The sequence below is a fragment of the Oryctolagus cuniculus genome, chromosome 7 (assembly GCF_051225735.1).
Source record: "Oryctolagus cuniculus isolate XC-2025 breed Fujian yellow rabbit chromosome 7, ASM5122573v1, whole genome shotgun sequence".
NCBI classification, from domain to species: domain Eukaryota; kingdom Metazoa; phylum Chordata; class Mammalia; order Lagomorpha; family Leporidae; genus Oryctolagus; species Oryctolagus cuniculus.
The window spans coordinates 129,814,989-129,835,518 of NC_142873.1; the positions used below are offsets into that span (position 1 = coordinate 129,814,989).

The 20,530-nt window shown below is 61.2% G+C and overlaps 1 protein-coding gene across 11 annotated transcripts in view; it reads left to right on the forward strand.

Annotated features, from left to right (window-relative positions):
* Positions 1-20,530, forward strand: part of SLC6A9 (solute carrier family 6 member 9) — a 35,084-nt gene that overhangs the window by 9,479 nt on the left and 5,075 nt on the right. For 3 of the 11 annotated variants that reach the window (XM_017346367.4, XM_070078608.2, XM_051856550.3), the window contains exons 3-11: positions 9,999-10,086; positions 10,765-10,921; positions 11,482-11,613; positions 12,279-12,549; positions 19,034-19,166; positions 19,339-19,473; positions 19,595-19,698; positions 20,014-20,251; positions 20,341-20,475. In XM_017346367.4, the coding sequence (XP_017201856.1) occupies positions 11,490-11,613; positions 12,279-12,549; positions 19,034-19,166; positions 19,339-19,473; positions 19,595-19,698; positions 20,014-20,251; positions 20,341-20,475 (1,140 nt within the window). In that variant the 5' untranslated portion in view covers positions 9,999-10,086; positions 10,765-10,921; positions 11,482-11,489. Of the gene's footprint in view, positions 1-5,063; positions 5,230-9,998; positions 10,087-10,764; positions 10,922-11,481; positions 11,614-12,278; positions 12,550-19,033; positions 19,167-19,338; positions 19,474-19,594; positions 19,699-20,013; positions 20,252-20,340; positions 20,476-20,530 lie in introns of those variants that run through there. The other 8 variants (XM_017346366.4, XM_051856552.3, XM_051856553.3 and 5 more) reach the window with 5 other exon arrangements.

Consider the following 20,530-nt stretch of genomic DNA (forward strand, 5'->3'; position numbering starts at 1 on the left):
TGCTCTGGCTGTTTCTCCTACCCCACGCCCACCCAGGCCCTGCCATGGGGATGTTGTTTGTGCCGGCAGAGGGGATCCTCAGACCCTGCTGGGCTTTCTCTGCTTCTCCAGTTCCTTTTCACTCGGAAAACAACAAAGAACGTTTCGGTTTGAGCCCTCTCCCTTGGTCTCTGAGACCATCTCCGTCTCCTACCTCCCCCAGCCGTGGTTTGGTTCTTCCTCTGCTCTCTGCCTGAGAGCCCAGGAGAGGCGGTGGTGAGATCTCCTGACAAACAAAGGCCTGGCTGAGCTTCTGGAAGGAGCGAGGCTCACTGATGAGTCCGGGCAGGCCAGCACTGGAAGCGGGAACCAGGAGAAAGGTGCCCATCTGATCCCAGAGCAGAAGCTGCGTTGCTTCTCTTGGGAGCTTGCCTTGGGACGAGGAGCACTGGCATGCTGGCGAGGTGGGGAGCCAGGGCTGCAGCTCAGCCCTCCCTCAGCAGCTCCTCACATGGTTTCTCCTGTCGCTCTGCTCAGCTGGCCCGGGATGCCTGCTGGGCCTGCCCTAAATGAGCTTTGTCTCCCACCAAAGATTTCTGGGACTCCAGGTTCAAGTGCTGGGGAGAGAAGTGGGTGGTTCTGCTGGAGGATCCTCTCTCCAGCTCTGTTCTGAACCTTTTTACCATCGGACCCTTGGCCCAGCATCTCAGGCCGGCTCTGGTCTGTCCCCTCCTGGTTGGAGCAGTCTGAATGAAGCACGCTTCTGAAAGTATCCCTGCGCCAGCCCTGAAATCTGGGTGCTCAGAAATGGACACGATGGAGGCCTCCTGCCTGAGCACCTGCTGGTGGTGGATCCCGTGTTAGAGCCCAAACTCCATCCTGGCTTTCCCAGAGAAGTCTTGGAATCGCCATGGGTGTGGGTAGGAAGTGGGGTGTGCCTATGCCCCCTTCCTGGCGTGGAAAGCCTGAGCCCTGTGAAACCCCAGACAGCCTCTGAGTTCTCTCTGACGTGACCCTGGAAGGACTGGGGAGGGCAGAGAGGAGGGACAGGATCCACGTGAGTAGCACAGAGGGCATGAATCACAAGGTCCCAGAATCCCTCCCTAAGCTGAGCTTCCTGGCCCCTGTGCTCTGCTGACCAGCCCGGCCGGCCTGCCTGGAAGGCAAGGCTGCCTTGGGACTCCCGTTCCCAGCACCAGGATGTGCCTAAAGATAGCCGGGCTTGCTCTCCTCGGCGCCCTCTGCCCTCTGGCTCCTGCCCGCTGTTGCTGTGTTTGAGGCTCATAGCATCTGTCCCATGGGTACCCCCAGTGGTTGCTTGGAGATTCTATTCCTGCCTCTTTTTCAGTTCTGCTGATGACCTTGGGCTACTCTATTCTCGGGTCCCAGTTTGGAACTGAAGCCGCCTCCATTCAGTGCTCGTCTCTAGGATACAGCCTGTGAGGTGCACCAGGCAGCCGGCCCCTGCCAAGCCCCATCCCTGCTAACTGACACAGGCAGCTAAGTCTGCGCTTACGAAGGTGCTTGTGTCACCCTAAGGGCAGATTGCTAAGAAAGTTCCTTTCTGACCTGTTCCTTCTTTGCATGCTGCGGTCAGAAGGGAGAAGGTTGAAGGGTGTGCACGCAAGCCCACGGAGCTGTGACCTTCCCTGTTCCGTGGCCTTCTCTTGCTCTCTTTGCGCCCTGCTGTGTAGGGAATGGGTAGCTGGGCCCCACCAAGGGGCGCTTGTTCCCGTCCCCTTTCCCCCAGGTTTGGGTGTGAGGACACGAGCCCCCGCGTCTCTTCGTTGTCAACAGACACCCTGTGCCATCCCAGGAGCTTCTGCAGGGCTCTGGAGCAGGTGCCCCATAGAGGAGCAAGCCACTTCCCTGCACGTGCCCAGGCCCACATGCCTGCTGCACGTGTCCCTCCCCCCTCCACTCCCAGCCCAGATGGTCTCTGCCAGGCCAGCTCAGCTGCCTCCCTCACGCCTCAGCAGCTCCTAGGACAAGGCCATGCAAGAGCCCAGCTGGCCAGGGTGCCTGCAAGCCTGGGAGCAGCTGGGTTGCTTGGGGGCACGGAGGGTGGGTGGGGTGGTCTTTCCACACAGACCTAGGGCCTCTGTACACGTGTGGGGCAGAGGTGCCTGGCTCTCAGAGGACAGGGGGCTGGAGGAGAGGATCCTAGGACGAGAGATGAGAGAGCCCCGGGCTCGGCTTTGGCCCCAGTGCCTCCCATCGAGATCCCAGGCCGGCCACCTCAGTCCCCTTCGCACGTGGCTCTCACTCATACAGAGTCCTGGGTGGTGGAGGCCTTGGTGGGCTCTGTGCCCTCTTCCCATGTCTTTGGACTCCACTGGGAAGCCTCATGCTGAGCAAAGCAAGCCCTGGGTGCCAGAGCACCTGAATCCAGAGGCTTTGCGAGCGCCGCCTGGGGCTGCTCCACCCCGACCTGTTCTATGCTTTGACATGGGGGTTTGGATACCTCTTGCTTGCAGCACCCATCGCAGGGCCTGGCACACAGTGGGTGCTCACCCAACCAGTCTTGGCATGTAGCAAGTGCTCATCTAGTACAGGCTTGGCACATCTCGGGAGGTCCCCAAGCACAGGGCTTGGCACACATGGGGCACTCCTTAGTACAAGACTCAGCATGTGGCAGATAGCTCAGCTGTGCAGCCTTGGCCTGCCCTGAGCACTCCTTTAGTACAGAGCCTGTCACCTGGTGCCACTCATCTAGCACAGTGGGTGCTCATCCAGCTCAGGGCTGGGCCTCCTTGGGGTCCCCTCCTAGCCTAGGATTGGGCATGCATGGGCTACTAACATAGTGCAGGGCCTAGCACACCACTGGGGCTCACTTGGCACAGGGCTGACACACAGGGATGTGGCACATAGTGGGTCCTGGCACATAGTGGGTGCTCTCCTAGCTCAGGGTTTGACACACAGTAGACGCACTCCTAGCTCAGGGACTGGCGACCAGGGGGTGCCCTTCTTACACAGGGCTTAGCACAGCACAGGTGCTCTCCTAGCCAGGACAGGCAGAGAAATGGCCTTCTACCAAGCCTAGCTGTGCAGCTGGTTCTTAGTGAAATGGATAAGACCTAGATCCAGGAGGAAAGCACCAGGCTTGCTCTGGCTTCCTCTCCAGCCCTCCAGCTGCACCTTCCTTCTGGCCCACCGACTTAGCCCTGCGGCCTCCCCTCCCCGCACACAGCTTCCCTTCCACCCTCCCCTCAGCTCGGTGGGACCTCCCCTCCAGAGCCCCAGAGGACACGGAGCACCTAGACTCCTTGCCCCGCTGGATGCCTGGATGCGTGCCCACTCTTATTAGGAAAAGTCAGAGGCGGGAGCTGGGGGAGTCGGCCTCCCGAAGTGGGGCTGGAGCAGCTGGATCCCGCTAATGAGGCCTCATTACGGCCAGGGCCCAGCTGGGCTGCTGCCGCCTCCTGTCCCCATGGCCAGAGCCAGGGAAAGCCATCCAGCCAGGGCTGCCTGTTCTGGGCACCCAGCCCAGGCCAGGGCAGCCGGAGCCCAGAGCCCACCCTGGGTGGAAGTGAGCATTTGGGCATCATGGGTGACTGGGCTTCCTGGAGCCAGTGGCCCAGCCAGGCCTTGGCCCTCTGTCTGTGCCGGCAGGAAGTCAGGGGCGTGTGTCTGGGGATCAGGCTGCGGGAGACTGGCCGAGCGAGCAGTGGAGTCCGGGGGTCTGAGGCCATCCTTGGGGCACTTGCGTGAGCCAAGGCCTATCCCTACCCCGCCCCATGCAAGTGGAAGTAATAATGTGCCTCCTTCATGGCACTGTTGGGACTGAGTTCATAAGAGGGGGCTTTGAAAAGTTCATCATCTTTTCAATTCAGTTCTCCATAAACTTTTTGGGGCTTCTCATGTGAGTGAAGTGCTTAGGGCCATGCCTGGCTTGTGGAAGCCCTAATATGTGTGAGCCATTGCTACTCTCCTTCCTGGTGCTCAGTCGAATCAATGATTGGTCAATATTCTCCCCGTTTTGAGACCAGACAGGTGAAGTGACTTGCCTAAGGTTCTATATGGTAAGAAACTGGCAGAACTGGGGGCCTATCTGACTCTAAAGCCTGTGCATTTAAAAAAATAAAAAGTCTTTCTGCCCTAGGCAGTATTCCCTGTGTGGTGACCACACCTACTGACCTGGCGTGAAAGTTGTCCTTACACCAGAATTCATGCATGCCTCCGTCTGACGGACAACTCCTAAGACCCTGCCACGTGCCAGGCCTATGGCTGTCTTGTCAGTTTCCAGAGGCCACATGCCTTCCCCGTGCCAAGGCCATGCCCACCTTGCTAGCATCAGGGAGAGACTGACGTGAGTGCAGGCTCAGAGAAGAGAGATTGGCTGGGTCTGAGTGACAGCTCAGCACGGCCATGAAGACACCCACTGGCCTTCCCCAGCCCGGACAGCTCCCTGACATGCAGGTCCCAGGCCACTCAGCACTAATGTCCACCGGTCCTCATTCCACGCTCCCTTGCCCTTGACCACACCCTGTGGTGACCACCCTCTTGGAGAGACAGGTGACAACACAGCTCACCAGGCCAGAGCTTTCCTGCATGGTCAGTCACATTGTCCATCATGGCTGGTTAAGGGGCCCCCATCTCCAGGAATCAGGTGCAGCTACAAGGCCTGACATCTCCCAGGCCACGGCACACTAAGAAGTCTGGGAGGAGGGAAGCTCCTGTGGGCTACACCTCCACCTCCCTGTACACCACCAATGCTAGTGTTAGATGGAACAAAGCCTTTTACTCATCCAGCACCAACTCTCCCGCCGCGAGCCCCCCAGGTGCCAGGCCTCGGGCATCAGACAGCACCTGGGCCCCGAGGCCAGCTCTGGGAGGAGAACTGAAGCCCCCACTCTGCCCCTGCCCCTGCCGAGCCTGCTCTGCCCCGTCTGTTGTTGTGAGTGCGTGCGTGTGTGTGTGTGTGTGTGTGTTGTTCCAGTAACTTGCTGGGAACAAGGGAAAAGCACAACAAACCCCATGCCTCATCTCCAGCTTGGGAGCACCCGCGCCAGGCTGCATGGGGACTGGCCGGAGGGGGAGGGCCTGGGGATGGGGGAGGCAGAGCTTCGGGAGGAGATGAGGTGAAAGTAATTGACGCTGCCCAGCCTGGCAGTGGAGGAGGCAGGGGATGCGTCAGTGTCGCTGGAGCTGGCAGAGGTGTGAATGAGCGGCGGAGACACGCGCGCTCCAAGTGCTGGCCCCGCGATGGCCACGGCTCGTGGACCTGCGGCCCCCTCTTCCCCAGAACAGGTCAGTCACCTTCCAGAAGGGCGAGCCCCTCTCACCAGTGCCAGGCAGGCTTGGAGGCTGGGCTGGGGGGTGGGGAGAGGGGCTGGGTTAGCCTGTGCCAGGGAGGGACAGGAGCAGCCGGCGGGCGAGACAGACACCAGCAAAAGTGACCCAGAAAGTGGCAACTGTGCAAAGAAGTGCAGGAAGAGTTAGCTGAGTGGTGGGGGCGAGGGGGCGGCCGGTAGGGGGTGAGGGCTCCCCCAGCCCAAGGACCTGCTGAGAATCTGCTCTGAGTATCAAAGCTGCATTGTCCTCGCTCCCGGGGAGACGGGCCGGCGGTGCCCAGGAATTGTACTAATCAATACAGCCCCATTGTCTGGGCACGGCAGTGACTCCTATGGGGAGAGTGGGTGAGGGGGCACGGGAATGTGGTCCATGGGCTCCATCACGGCTGGAGGAGGAGGCAGGGGCAGGGCGAGAGCCTCAGCCCGGAGGAGGGAGACCCCACAGATCTCTCTCGCTAGTGTCCAGGGCCAGGGCCCGCAGGAGCTGGGCGGCCCTGTATCCTCGCCCCAGAAGCCGGGGATAGGCAAGGATGCTGGGCGCTGGACGGCTGATAGCAGGGGGCGTGAAGGAGCTGGGGAAGCCACCCTCCTCCCCTGCAGAACGTGGAAACTTGACCTTTGGCGGGCCAGAGAAGGAATGTCCTCTGAGGGGGTGTGGGTGGGACAGGGAAGAAGCTGTGTGCAGAGCTGCCCTTGAACCTCAAGACTGCTGGGTGAAGAACCAAAGCCGCTTCCCAGAGACCCAGCCTGCCCACCGCCTTGCTCCTCCCGGCTGAAGGCCAGGGGGCGGGGCGGGCCCACCGGGGCCCACCCAGCACCCTGTTCCTCTCCCCAGGGCTGGGGACTGCTGGACTTCTGTCTGCTGCTTGAGCTGCTGGCAGGTTGTCTCTGCCGACAGGGCTCTGTGACTAAACAGCACAAGCCATGGGTTTGCCTCCATTACCTGCCATCCTCCGAGGTGCCCAGGGGTTGCTGACAGGCACCAGGGTGGACACCCCCATGGCTCCGCTCCTCCCCCTGCAGCCCCTGACTCCTTCCCCATCCTCGTAGCTGAGGCTGGACATGGGCGCTCGGGCTCCGCTCAGTTCGTGCAGGTGAAGAACAGAGAAGCCTCTGTCACTGCAGGACAGGTGCTGTCTAGGGGCCAACCTGGCGCCTGGGCCTGATGGGAGAGAACTTCGGGGAACAAGGACCGAGAGCAGTGCCCAGCGGGGGGCGGCCGGGAGTGGGGGGGTGGTCCTCTGAGGCAGCCGCCTTTTACTGTAATGACTGTTCCACCCTAATTCCCCACTGGGGCTCGGAGAAAGTTGCCAGTGATCTGATCTGGCTCGAGGTCAGTCTGGGATGTGAGGTCTCGCCCGTTCTCCTCCATAAAGTTTGTCTTGGATGGGCCTTCATCCCATGAGCAAACCCTGGGGCTGCAGAGTCCTGAACGAGAGGAGCCTGCTGGGTCCCAGCGGAGCCCGCCCGGCCAGGGCAGCTCCAGGATTCCTCTGCGTCCAGCCAGAGCAGGAGGAGGGAATTCACAATTCACAAAAATATCCAAGGGACACGGACCGAGGGGGGCGGGAGGGGAAGCTGCAGCGGAGCTGAGTCCAGGCCCTGTGAGTGGAGCAGGAAAGCCAGGAGGGGGCTCTCCTGCTCGTGCATGCCTCGGGGAGTGGGCTCTGCTCCCGGGTTTCCTCTACACTTTTCTGGACTTCCCAGACTTTAGTTTTGGGATGAGCTTATTATATTTTTATCATCAGGGGGGAAAAAAAGCACAAAGTATTTTTAAAAGTAATCTCAAAAGTTGGTGAGAACCGGTGGAAATGTGGGAGGGGGAAGTCAGACATAGCCAAATTCCAGACACGCTGGAGGTATGAACGTTGGGTCCACGGCGACTGCTGCGTGTGTATCGGGGCCGCCGGGATAACCTAGCCAGTTCCTGGGTTTGCAGCTAGGGATGAGCAGAGACTGAGGGTGCAAGTGGTTTGCCCAGGGCTACAGGGCCAGCAGGCTCTGCAATGCCCAGGCTCTAACTCCCTCAAGGGTCCGACCTGGGCCAAGCCCGGGGCAGAATGGTAGATCCAGCTTCCGCCCTGGGAGCTGAACAGCCTTAATTCCAGCACTCACCCAGAGCAGCAAATGCGCTGAGCAGAGGGCTGTGTAAGGGGCTTACGTAAGTACCTCTGCTCAGCATGGCTCAGCCGGCCACGCAGGGCTGGGCTGGGGGTGCTCACCCAAGAAAGATCACCAGGGTTTGTGCAAGAATGGACACTGCCGCCTCGATGGCTGGTTCCAGGCTGAGGGGCCCGTGTGTTCGAGTGTTGGGTGTGTGTGTGGCTTCTCTTCACTCAGCCGAGGCAGGAGAGCTCCAAAGCTCACATCCTGCCGGGCCTGGGAGCTTGGAGACTGGGCAGGGACGTCCTGCAGCCCACCTCCTCCCCAGACCCACGGCAGTGGTGCATGGAGTCTCTGTCGTGGCCGTGGTCTCTCAGGGCTTCCAGGAAGGGTTCAGGGTAGCCCAGGGCAGCAGAGGGGAGGAGGGCATCAGAGACCAGCCCAGAGTGCTCCCTGCCACTGTGGCTCCACTCCCCACCACCGCAAGGCGTGAGCGAGCGCATGCGGGGCAGACAGTGGGGGACGTGGGCGGGCAGGAGAAGCCTGGAGCATGGCCCACAGCAGGGCAGCCAGTCTGGGTCATGTCGAGAGTGCAAAAGGACTCTTTCATGGGCGTCTCCGAGCCAGTGCCACGGCCGGGACGGTTAATATCCGAGCCTGTCCCACCAGCAGAAAAGAGAGGAAAGCCAGGAAGGAAGGGAAGAAGAGGGGCTCCCGGAGCAGAGCTGGACACCCAGAAAACCCGTGCCCAAAGGGAGCTGGCGCTGCCCTGTGCCCGGGACTAAGTCCTCCCCCGCTGAGCCTCCTGAAGGCAACCGGCCGTGGTGGCAGAATGGAAGTCAGAAGCCGAGCTGTGTGCAGGCAAGGTTCCCGCCGTCGGGGCACTGTGGCACTGAGCGGCAGGCCGGGCACTGTGGCACTGAGTGGCAGGCTGGGCACCTCTAGTGCCATCAGGATCTTCCCTCCAGAGCCCAGCGGCCAAGCCCCAGGCCCAGCCCTGTCCTCCGGCCGCCCCTGTGCAGCCCGCACAGCTGAACTGGTCCGCACAAGGCTCAATGTGTGCTGCTCATTATCAGAGCAGCAGCGGGCACTAGAGCGCTCAGGCGGGCAGCTGCCTGTGGCACGTGGCTGGGGACATCATCCCACCACCCCCAACACATACACCCATGCCAGGGAGAGAGCGGACCTCAGCGATCCAAGTCTGGTCTCACTGCACTTGGTTGGCAGGATGGGAAGTCTGTCTCTCCAGGGACCTGGCCCTTGCTCTGCCCTGCCCTGGGGCCAGCGGGACCCTCAGTTGTCCCTTTTACAGCGGTTGCGGCTGCTCTGTGACCCCACCCACACACTCTGCAGCTGCACAATCCTGCATTGTGCCTCTACGTAAACAAGCCCGGGACAGAATAAAACTGTTATTGTAGCGTCGACATATAGGAGCCCTATTTGGCTGCTATTTGTTTGGGAAGGGATGAACTTCACACCCTGAAAAACCCTGCCCTGTGTGGTATTGAGGTCTCGGAGGTGGTGTCGTGCTCAGGCGGCTGCCGCCGGGCGCCGCCCTCTCCCAGAGCCAAGGACGCCTTTAAAGCTGTCGCAGCAGCCTCCCTTGAACTCAGCCTGCCTTCCTCCTTCCATACCCCGTGACCCTGAGCAAGTCCCCTTTAGGAGCTCATTGAAGTCACACGTAAAACGACCTCTGTGCTGTCCACGCGTGGCTTTCTTCGCCGCCCCATTTCCGGCTCTGGATGGGCAGAAACCGTCTGCTTTGTTCACAGCCGAATTCTCCGTGCCTGGCACAGGCCCTGGCACGCAGTAGGTGTCGCTGAATCTCTGCGGTCACACCAGTGAATCAATGAACGAGCGCAAGCTCCTTCCGCCTGCAGGCTTGCCCCAAGGGACCCAGGATCCTGGGACTGTGCCCCAAGTCACTGCGGAGGGGCCCTCTGCTGGTTGCATTGCTGGGGAGTGGCACAGGGGATGGTCGCCCCCAAAGGAGTGGGTGCTGCAGTGCCCACCGGCCAGGCAGAGGTGCCTTCTGAGTCTGCATTCCCAACCTGGTCCTTCCGGAAGGCACGTGGGGCCCAGGGAGGCCACTGGCGCCCTCTGTGCTTGTGTGTCCCGACGGGCTCTGACAGCATTTCCAGGCCCCACCGTGCTCATTGGCTGGGGCCACTGCTGTCTTTGACTATGCCGCTTGCCAGCTGAGGACCAGTGTCTGGTTGCTGCCGGCTCTCAGAGGCCACGCTGCTATCTCTGAGCCTGGGTGTCCCTCTGGGAGGCTGTGTCCCATGCGCAGGATGGTGGATCTCTTGGTGACCCTCAGGGTCCCTGCATACCCTTAGGGAGCCCTCCCCCAGACCCTGGCTCAGGGTAGCTTCAGCCCCTGCTCACCTTGGGAAGAGTGGGGAAGGGGCCCAGCAGCACTTAGAAGGGACTTGCGGAGCGGGCCCCAGCTCTGTGGTTGGGGCCCAGGGCTCCTCCCTGGGGGCACCTGTCCTCCTCAGCCCCTGCTGACCCCAGTGTACCACCTGCCCCCTTCCCCCCACCTTGGCAGGCAGCCCTCTCCCAGAAAGCCCTTTCCCCCCTGCCACCCTTCTCTGGAACCACTCCCTCTGTTTCCCCTAGCAGCGTCTGTCCTCAAAGTCTGGCATGGTGCCTACAACTCTGGCCTCCTCCCCCAACTCACGGCCCAGCACCCCCAGCCGTGGCCCAGGTCAGCCTCCCCAGGGCCCCCTCCCCAGCTGTGGGCAAGACGTGGCTCCCCCTGGGCCCTCCCGCCCCGAGTCCCAGGACGCCTCCCCAGCTCTGGCCCCGGCTCAGTGGCTCGCCCCCACCCTCCCCGCCCAGCCCCGCCCACCCTGTGCCCCCAGGAAGAAGCCTTCGGTGGGGGGAGGGGTCCTGCGCCCTCCCGCGCAGCGCCTGCCCGGGGGCAGCGTGCTCAGCCTGGCGATGCGCGCCGCCCTGGAGGGGGCTGTCTGGACACAGGCCCCTTTGTGCCCAGCCTGCCTTGGCTGCTGGGGATGAGCTCAGCGGCTCCCAGATCCTTACCCCGAGGGGAGAGGGAGGTTTTGGAGGGGCTGGTGGACTCTCCCCTCCAGCTCCCTCGTCGGTGTCCCACCTCTGCATGTTGGCAGTGGCCCCTCAGGTGGTCTGGTGCACCTGGCCCCTGGGAGCCCGGGGCCTGGGAGGGAGCTCTGCTTGGCGCCCTCTGGCAGCTGCTCCTCCCGTCTCCCATCCTGTGCCAGGCCTGCCTGCAGCTCCTGCCAGCAGAGGGGAAGCCTGGGGGTGGGGGCTTGCAGGGTCCATGGTGTCCCCACTGGGGGAGGCCCCGAGGGTCAGGCACGGAGCACAAATGCCTTGCTGATGGTGGCTTCTCTCCTGTCCCCCACAGAATGGTGCTGTGCCCAGCGAGGCCACCAAGAGGGACCAGAACCTCAAACGGGGCAACTGGGGCAACCAGATCGAGTTTGTACTGACGAGCGTGGGCTATGCCGTGGGCCTGGGCAATGTCTGGCGCTTCCCATACCTCTGCTATCGCAACGGGGGAGGTACCCAGCGGGCACAGGGCAGGGACCACCCACTCGGTAGAGCCCACCCACCAGGGCCTGGACCACCCTCTCCCTGGCTGGCCTCTGGCCCTGGTCTCCTTCACCCCATCCCTGGCGGAGGTACCCTTTGCCTAAGGCACAGACCTCCCCCAACCCTGGCGAATTGTTGTTGGAGCCTGGCCCTGCCAGCCTGCTCCTCTGAGGTGAGGAGAGGGGGAGAAATGCACCCCAACTTCCCAGGGCTCCCTGTTCCAGCCCTGTGTTTCAGTTCTCCGCCACATGGCTCAGGGACACATGAGGATCCCGGTTTTATGAAATCGCTGGGCTAAGCCATCCAATCCCACCCAACATGCTGGCTCTGGGGCCTGGATTCTGCTCAAAGCAGACTCCCCGGGCACCTCTGTCAAGTTCAAAGGCCGCTAGGCAGAGCGGGTGCCTGGGACGCGGGCTCCTGCTCGAGGCCTGGCACCCTCCTCCTCAGGTCCCACCCAGTCCTGAAGGTTTTCCCGTGCGGTGCGGAGCCCCAGGCGCCCCTGAGCCACACTCTCCCTGCCCGCCAGGCGCCTTCATGTTCCCCTACTTCGTCATGCTGATATTCTGCGGGATCCCTCTCTTCTTCATGGAGCTGTCCTTCGGCCAGTTTGCAAGCCAGGGCTGCCTGGGGGTCTGGAGGATCAGCCCCATGTTCAAAGGTGAGGCCTGGGTGGGGCGCGCATGCGCACAGGCCTCTGGGTGCTGTGCCGCTCATCCATCTGTACAAACACCGCCGACCCCCGTGGAGCCCGGGGGCTGACCCGAGCCGTGGATGCATGCTGGGATGCGTGTTTGCTTGGCCTCCACACCCCCCTCCTACCACGTGTCCCCAGCTTAAATCCCTGCTGAAGCCTCAACCTGTCCCTCCTGCTGCCCTCCATCAAAGCCTGCCCTTGGGGTGGGCGTTGTGGTGTAGCGGATCCAGCGGCTGCTTGGGATGCCGGCATCTCAGAGCATCCGTTCGAGTCCCAGCTCCTCCACTTCCTGTCCAGCTCCCTGATAATGGATCCGGGAGGCTCGGAAGATGGCCCAAGCACTTGGGTCCCTGCCATCCACACGGAAGACCCCGATGGAGTTCCTGGCTCCTGGCTTCAGCCTGGCCTAAACCTGACTGTTGCAGGCATTTGAGGAATGAGCCAGTGGATGGGAGATCCCTCTTTCTCTCCCACTCTCCCTCTCTCTCTGTAAATAAGTAAATCCTTTTAAAAAGAAAGCCAGTCCCTTGGGCCCCGAGACACCGTTAACCTCACCTCCTTCTGCAGGATGTGTGAGGCTCCTCCCCTACCCCTCCCCCCACAGCGCTGACCAGTGCCTCCCCCTCCAGGCGTGGGCTACGGCATGATGGTGGTGTCCACCTATATCGGCATCTACTACAACGTGGTCATCTGCATCGCCTTCTACTACTTCTTCTCCTCCATGACGCACGTGCTGCCCTGGGCCTACTGCAGTAACCCCTGGAATACGCCCGACTGCGCCGGGGTGCTGGACGCCTCCAATTTCACCAACGGCTCCCGGCCCGCCACCCTGCCCGGCAACCTCTCCCGCCTGCTCAACCACAGCCTGCAGAGGACCAGCCCCAGCGAGGAGTACTGGAGGTGAGGCACCCAATGGGCCAGGGGTGAGGCGAGCCTGGCGTCCCCATGGAAGACCCCATGTGGACCCCATAGGGTGCTGCTGCCGCACATGTGGCCCTTGGCCAGGCTCCGAGGTGATGCAGAGGTCACGAGAAGCTGCCACAGACAGCAGTGGAAGACAGGGGGTGGGTTGCAATGGGAAGTCCTCGCCCAGCAGAGGCGAGGGAGGGCTCCAGAGAACTGGCTGGTCCAGAGGAGAAGCAGGGGGAGGTGAGAACAGAGTGAGCAAAGGCCCTGGGGCCTGGAAGTGTAGGGAATGGTCCCACAGCTTAGGACAGACTTCTCGGCCAGGAGTACCAGGTATGGGGGCTGTGAGGCAGCCTGGGAGGGGACCTGCCTTCACAGGGGGCACAGGAGAACAAGGCTGGGACTTGGTGCTATGGGACTCAGGGAGCCACGGAAGTTTCCAGAGCCAGGGGTGCCGTGGCCAAGACTGCCTGGTACACTCTGTGCAGAGATGGCAAAGAACCTGGAGTCCCAGGGAAGCTTCCCAGGGAAGCTGGGGCTGGAGGTGCTCCGGAACACCTTGTCCCCGCTGGTGGGCCGAGGGCGCAGCAGGACTTCCTGGAGGCAGTTCCCACGCCCCGCTGGGGAGCCGTGGGTGCAGGGCTACGGTAGGTCTTGCTCAGTCATTCCGCACACGCTGACGCCAGCCGCCGCTCTGCCAGGCCCTGTGTGCCCACAGCCGGCCAGAGCCCCTGCCCAGAGGAGCTCAGTGCACGGGGGAGACGGAGCAGGTGTCTCAGTGCAGGTGTGAGCGGGGGGGGGGGGGCGGTGGGGAGGGCACCACACGGCACCAGTTGGTTCTAAAGGGGATGCCGGTGGCAAGAGGAGAAAGCAGGGCTTGTCAGAAAAGGGGCAGGGGGACGCGCAGGACAGGGAGAGGCGTGAGCAGGTGAGCAGAGGCCGGGGTAGGGGGTGGCAAAGCAGAGCTGGCATGGGAACAGGCGGGACCCTGAGGTAGAGGGCAGGAGGTGCTGGCCAGCACAATTTGGTCCAGGGCTTCCAGTGCCAGGAGAAGCGTTCGCGGCTTTCTCCACTGTGTGATGCACCAGGCCGAAGGGGCAGGCCCTGGGCTGCTTGGAAGCACAGCAGGTGCAGTCCTGAGTGCTCAGACCCTGAAAGACTCAGCTTCCTGGGCCAGGAGGCTGCGGCACAGCCACCAGCACTCAGGGCCGCTGCTTCCCAGTGAGGGACAGGCACCCTGGGCGGGGCGGGTCATGCCTTGAGCACCCATTAGGCATGGAGCTGTCCTCAGGGGGAGACAGAGTGGGGAGTGAGCCGCCCACAGACCTTGCCTTCCTGGATTGAGCTCATGGACAGCAGGGGAAGTGGGCAGGGCACTGCCCACGTCGGTGTTTTCCTACGTGTGTGGCACGGTGTGTGCTGGGCAGCTTGATCTAGGCTGGAGATGGGGAACCTTCCTGGAAACTCCCGGAGGCACAGTCTCGCCCACCCACTCCCAGATGTGCCAGTGGTGCTCCATGGGGGAGAGGGTGCGGAATGCCTGGGACTTCCAGCCCTACGGGACCACCTTGGGAAAAACCCAGACGCTTTATCCAGTGGATTCAGGGGGATACTCTTTAAATAAATCCGGGGCCCCACTGGGCAGCCAGCTGAGCTCTGCTCTCTAGCAGGGACTGGGGCCAGGTTTGCTCACCAGCCCTGCCCCAGAGGGACACCGTCCCTGCAGAACGGTTCCCTGCTGCCCCCTGCTGGGGAGTCTGAGAAATGACTCTTAGGAGAGCCGCCCAGAGGGGCTTGAACAACGCAGGTGGAGGAGGAGTGAGCGCCCCACAGGGACGCCTAATTTCTTGAGCACCTACTATGTGCATGGCATATTATCTCAGCAGATGTCGTTGTCCTGTTTCCAGAGGCAAAGATGGACGCTCAGAGGTTCAGGAGCTGGCAGCCATGTGTGCACAGGGCCAGTTGGGCTTGCTGTTGCCTGGTGCCAAGCGGATGGTGCTGAGGTCTGAGCCCATACTCCAGCAACCCTTTCACAAGGCTGCGCGAAGTCACTGAGCCCCACAACAACCTTGTGAGCTAGCTTAAGCAGGTGCTATTTTAAGGTCACTGTTTCACAATCGAGGAAAGCAGGCCCAAGGAAGACTCTTCGAAGGCGAGAGCAGCTGGAAGGGCAGACTTCTGAGGCCAGAGCTGCCTCTGGCTCACCGTCCCGCTGCCAGTCCTCCCGCGCACCCCCTGCACTGTCTCCTCCGCTGGCCTCCGCGCTGCTCTCCCTCCTGCCGCCAGGCCTTCTCCTGGTGGTAGGACTCAGATCCCAGCTGCCCCCCTGTCCCAGTGTCTTCAATGAGGCCCTGCAGTCACACAGACCTCTCCCGGAACTTGGCTTTTCCACTTACAGCTTTGTGGCCTCAGGAGCCCACCAGACCCCAGGGTCAGCTGTCCATCCAGCAGCCAGAGTGGCTCCAATGCCCACCCCCTTGTTATAAAGACAGATGCGGCAGTGCCGCATAAATCACTAAGAACAGTGGTGTGTGTTTGGTGACAGCCACAGCCACTGCTGGAGACGCACAGAGACCCATCTGCCTGGGAAGATAAGATATGAATGGAGAAATACAAACGAGTGCCGGCACTGCGGCGCAGGGGTCAAGTCATCATCTACGATGCTGGTGCCCAGTGTCAGAGAGTCCATTCGAGTCCCAGCTCGAATCTTAAAAAAAAAAAAAAAAAGAAGAAGAAGAAGAAGAAGAGGCAGAATAATTCCAGAGAGGTCATGTATCAAGAGCCAACTCGTAAATACGTTGAGTTCCCAGAGTTCTTAGGTTAATTGTTTGATCTCAAAAGCACATGGTCCAAAACCAAAGCAAGAGAAAAAACTAAATAAGTGCCATAAAAATAAGGCTAAAATCCATTCTTTGGTTCCCAGGCCAGCTTTCTAAACTCTTCAGTCCCCAGTGTTGTCAACTGTGGCCCTGCACCAACAGCTGGGACACTGCCAGTTTAGCTTGTAGAATTAGGCAAGGTTGCAAAATGTCTTTAAACAATGGATCCCTTACTTTGAATGCTGATACCTGGAGTAAAGGCCCTCCAAGCAGTGGCAGTGGGCACGGGGAGGGGAGCCCTTCCCGATGTGCCCCGAGTAGGGGTCCCCAGCCCGGAGCCCCAGGGCCAGCTGCCTTCAGCTGTGTGTGGCTTCATCTGCTCACCTCAGCAGGCCAATAGATCGTTTTTCCTTTGGGTGCCACAAAGGACAAAGACTGGAAGCTCTGCTGAAGGGGACGGCAGCCTCCCCCCAGGAGTCCCCTGGGTCCTGAACTTCTCTGCCCACTCTGTCTGCTGGGTCCCCATCTACTGAGGGAGCCCAGCTCTGCTTCTGGGAGAATGACTGGCAGTGGCAGCTGAGGGGAGATGGCGCCCTCTGCTGGCCATAGCGTGAAGGGCGGCCTGAGGGGCCACGATGCCCGGCTCAGATGGGGCTACCCTAGGGTTTGTCAGTTGACTGGCAGGCTGGACAAGCAGACACCAACCGCCAGTACTGCCGTTACCCCAGAGGCTCCAGACCACCATGTCATCAGTGTTGCCCTGAGGTTTGAGAATGGACTTGGGAAGAGAATGCCAGAGCCTGGCCTGTGAATGGGAGCTATGCTGAGAGGGGGCAGAGAAGGGAGCCTGGGTGGAGCCTACATTGATCACAGAGTATCCCCAGCCGGTGCTGTGACCCCATTCTACAGATGGAGAAACTGAAGCTCGATGCTTTGTTTCTTGCTCATCACTTCGAGCCTGGGCTCTTGCAACAATCCAACCGGTCTCCCTCCAGGTTCTCCTCTTTGGCAGCCTGATCTGTTTAACACAATGTTCGTCCATTCATTCAACAAGTATTTATTGCCTGCCTGTCTGTGCCAGGCACTGGGGGATACAGCAGTGACCAAAATAGACAAAACCTCCTGGCCCGGTGGGGAACAGCTGCCAGACAAAATAAGCAGGGCAAAGACACAGCATGCCAGGAGGACAATACAGCAGGGAAGGGTGAGCAGTGCTGGCCTGGGGCAGGCTTGCAGCTTTTTTTTTTTTTTTTTTTTTTTTTTTTTTTACCCAAGATTTATTTATCTGAAAGGCAAAGTTACAGAGAGAGCGAGAGCGAGAAGGAGAGACAGAGAGCGAGGTCTTCCATCTGTCAGCCCACGCTCCAAATGGCTGCAGCAGGTGGGGCTGGGCCAATCTGAAGCCAGGGAGCTTTTTCCAGGTCTTCCATGCGGGTACAGGGGCCCTCGCGCTTGGGCCATCTGCTGCTGCTCTCCCAGGTACATTAGCAGGGAGTTGAATGGGAAGTAGAGTAGTTGGAACTTGAAGCAGCGCCCACAGGGGATGCTGGTTCTGCAGGCTGTGGCTTTAACCTGCTTCACCACGGCGCCCGCCCCCAGGCCCACAATTTTAAGCAGTGGAGCCAAAGAAGGCCCCACTGGAGAAGAAGACGTGTGTCTCAAGCCCTGAAGGCAGTGAGGAGAGAGGGAGTCATGTGGACACGCCCAGCTACATAATTGGTAGGAGCCAGTGCAAATGAAAAACACAGAGCCCCTTGTTCAAACACACCAGATGGTCAGGAGTGGGAGTTCAGCCTAGTGGTTAAGACGCCTGCGTCCCATGTTGGAACCCCTGGGTCTCATATTGGACTCCGGCTCCGGACTCCATTTTCCCACCCACTGGAGACCCTGGGGGGCAGCAGCAATGGCTCAAGGTACTGGGTTCCTGCCAGCCTGTGGGAGACTGGAAGTGAGTTCCTGGCTCCTGGCTCCACACCCTGACCCAGTCCAGCAGATAGCATCTGTGTGTGTGTGTGTGTGTGTGTGTCAACAACAACAACAAGATTGCAAGGCAGTCGTGGCGGGGCATTCAACCCAGCCTGAGGCCTGGTGTGGCTCACAGGTCACACCCATGTGTGCAGGGGGCTATCGGGCAAAAGACCCCCCAGACAGAGGGAACAGCAAACGCCTAAGGAGCAGGAGGCCGGTGCTGTGGCGTGCAGCGGGCATGGGGCAGATAGGAGAGAGGAGCTGCGAGAGATGGCGGGGGAGGGGTCACACGGGGCCTGAAGCCCGCGGGAGGGCTTCGCGTCTCTCGTGAGAGATGGGAGCCCTGGGGAGGCGCTGAGCAGAGGGCTCCAAACACCAAGCAGCCGCAAGTGGCGGGAAGCGTTAGGAAACGCGAGTCGCTGTGGCCAATGGGTGCATGTTGCATACACTGCCCTCCGCAACACATGCAATCAGGTGGGAATCAGATATTTATTTATTTATTTATTTATTTATTTATTTGACAGGCAGAATGGATAGTGAGAGAGAGAGACAGAGAGAAATGTCTTCCTTTGCCGTTGGTTCACCCTCCAATGGCCACCACGGCTGGCGCGCTGCGCCGGCGCACCACGCTGATCTGAAGCCAGGAGCCAGGTGCCTCTCCTGGTCTCCCATGGGGTGCAGGGCCAAGCACTTGGGCCATCCTCCACTGCCTTCCTGGGCCACAGCAGAGAGCTGGCCTGGAAGAGGGGCAACCAGGACAGAATCCGGCGTCCCGACCGGGACTAGAACCTGGTGTTCCGGCGCCGCAAGGTGGAAGATTAGCCTATTGAGTCGCGGCGCCGGCCAAGATTTTTTAATATTTAAGAAGATGGAAGTGCTAACTAGCCTGATGTGCTCGTTGGCTGCTGAGTACACGTATTGAATTGTCACCCTGCACCCCACACACGTGCACAGTGAAGACAAAACACAGAACCCTCCGCGGCCTCCATCACCCTCCGGCCCGCCCCTCACCCGATCTCGCTGCCCCTGCGCTCCAGCCTGATGTGCTCTTTCCCGGCCCCCCTGCCCTGCTGCATCCTGCACCCATGGCCTGGCTCGCCCTTCACTCCCCTGCACCCAGCTGGCCCCCAGTCCACAAACCTCAGCTCAAGCCTCCGCTCTCTCTGGCACCTTCTGTCCACGCGACTCCCAGTGCAATCCAGACGCCCCTCCTAGCACCTGCACCTCGCCCTTCCTCCCAGAGCTGCTGGCTGCAGGTCTGGGTGGCCAGCACCCAGCGCAGAGCCTGGCACACAGATGCCTGGTGGGTTGGGAGCACAGCTGGTATTGCATAAGGAGCCAGTGGGATCCCCAGTCTTTCCTCAGCCCCTGCTGCCTCCCCCATCTCTTCCAATGAAATGCTCCCACATGGCTTCCTGGAGGAGGCAGCTGCTGTAGGATGGTGAGAGAGCAGAAATGCACAAGCAAGGACTGAGGGCAGGCCAAGAGAGGCTGATCCAAGAGGCTCCTGGGTGTGGCCTCGGGGCACCTTGCAGGTCCTGGGAGAGCCTGCAGGGCAGTGGAGCCGTATGAGCGTGGGGGTGGGAGTGCAGGGGGCATCTCACACAAGCTGGCTGCTGGAGCTCCTGCCAGAGGGGGGCGTGGTCCCCTGGGGCTCTGGCCCTCAGTGGCAGGGTCTCCATCCCCAGGCTCTACGTGCTGAAGCTGTCCGATGACATCGGAAACTTTGGGGAGGTCCGGCTGCCCCTGCTTGGCTGTCTCGGTGTCTCCTGGGTGGTCGTTTTCCTCTGCCTCATCCGAGGAGTCAAGTCTTCAGGAAAAGCAAGTACCTGTCCCCCCACCCCCACCCCTGCCCTGGGCAGGGTCTGTGCCTGTCCAGGAAGGCCCTGCATCCCCTCGCTGGGTTGTGGGATGGCCAGGGAGATGCCTGAGGGACAGAAGGGTGGCGGTGCCCAGGGCAGGCCAGAGGGTCCATGGAGCCGTGTGCCCCCAGGTGGTGTACTTCACGGCCACCTTCCCCTACGTGGTTCTCACCATCCTGTTTGTCCGCGGAGTGACCCTGGAAGGAGCCTTCACGGGCATCATGTACTACCTGACCCCACAGTGGGACAAGATCCTGGAGGCCAAGGTGGGACATGGAGGGGTGGGGGCGGGGCCTAGGTGGGTGGTGGGGCCTAAGTGGGGCGGGGTGGGGAAGGCCCCGCCCCTTGTCTCTGACCTCAGCCCCGCCGTGCCCTCCCTGCCTGCAGGTGTGGGGTGATGCCGCCTCTCAGATCTTCTACTCCCTGGGCTGCGCGTGGGGCGGGCTCATCACCATGGCTTCCTACAACAAGTTCCACAACAACTGCTACCGGTGAGGGCCCCTGCCAGCCCCGACGCCACCCCCAGCCCCACCAGGCTCCGGCAGCAGCCTCCTGGCCCACCAGAGAGAGCCCTCCCATTCCGCCCTTGGCCTTACAGTCCTGGGGATTGCTGGGTCTGGAGCATGGGCAGGGCAGAGGCTGGCGGGGGAGAGCAGAGGCGTAGGGGCAGTGACGTCTCGGGGTGGCTGGGGCCTCCATTGTCTCAGGCTCATTCAAAGGGCCCAGAGCAGACCAGAAAAGGAGCTGGCGCCCCCTTGCTCCTCCAACTTTCCCGGTCTCTCCGTCTTCTCTGGCCTCCCCCCCAGGGACAGCGTCATCATCAGCATCACTAACTGTGCCACCAGCGTCTACGCCGGCTTTGTCATTTTCTCCATCCTCGGCTTCATGGCCAACCACCTGGGCGTGGACGTGTCCCGCGTGGCCGACCACGGCCCCGGCCTGGCCTTCGTGGCTTACCCTGAGGCGCTGACGCTGCTGCCCATCTCCCCGCTGTGGTCTTTGCTCTTCTTCTTCATGCTCATCTTGCTGGGGCTGGGCACTCAGGTACGAGCGCAGGACCTGGCCCTGTGGCTGCAGGAGGGAGGCGGCAGGCCCGGAGGCCAGCCTCTGCGCTAATGGCCGTTTTCTTGCAGTTCTGCCTCCTGGAGACGTTGGTCACGGCCATCGTGGACGAGGTGGGGAATGAGTGGATCCTGCAGAAGAAGACCTACGTGACGTTGGGCGTGGCTTTGGCTGGCTTCCTGCTGGGCATCCCCCTCACCAGCCAGGTGAGAGCCACAGGAGGGAAAGGCTGGGCCGGACGTGCCGGGGTGCGCGGCGGGG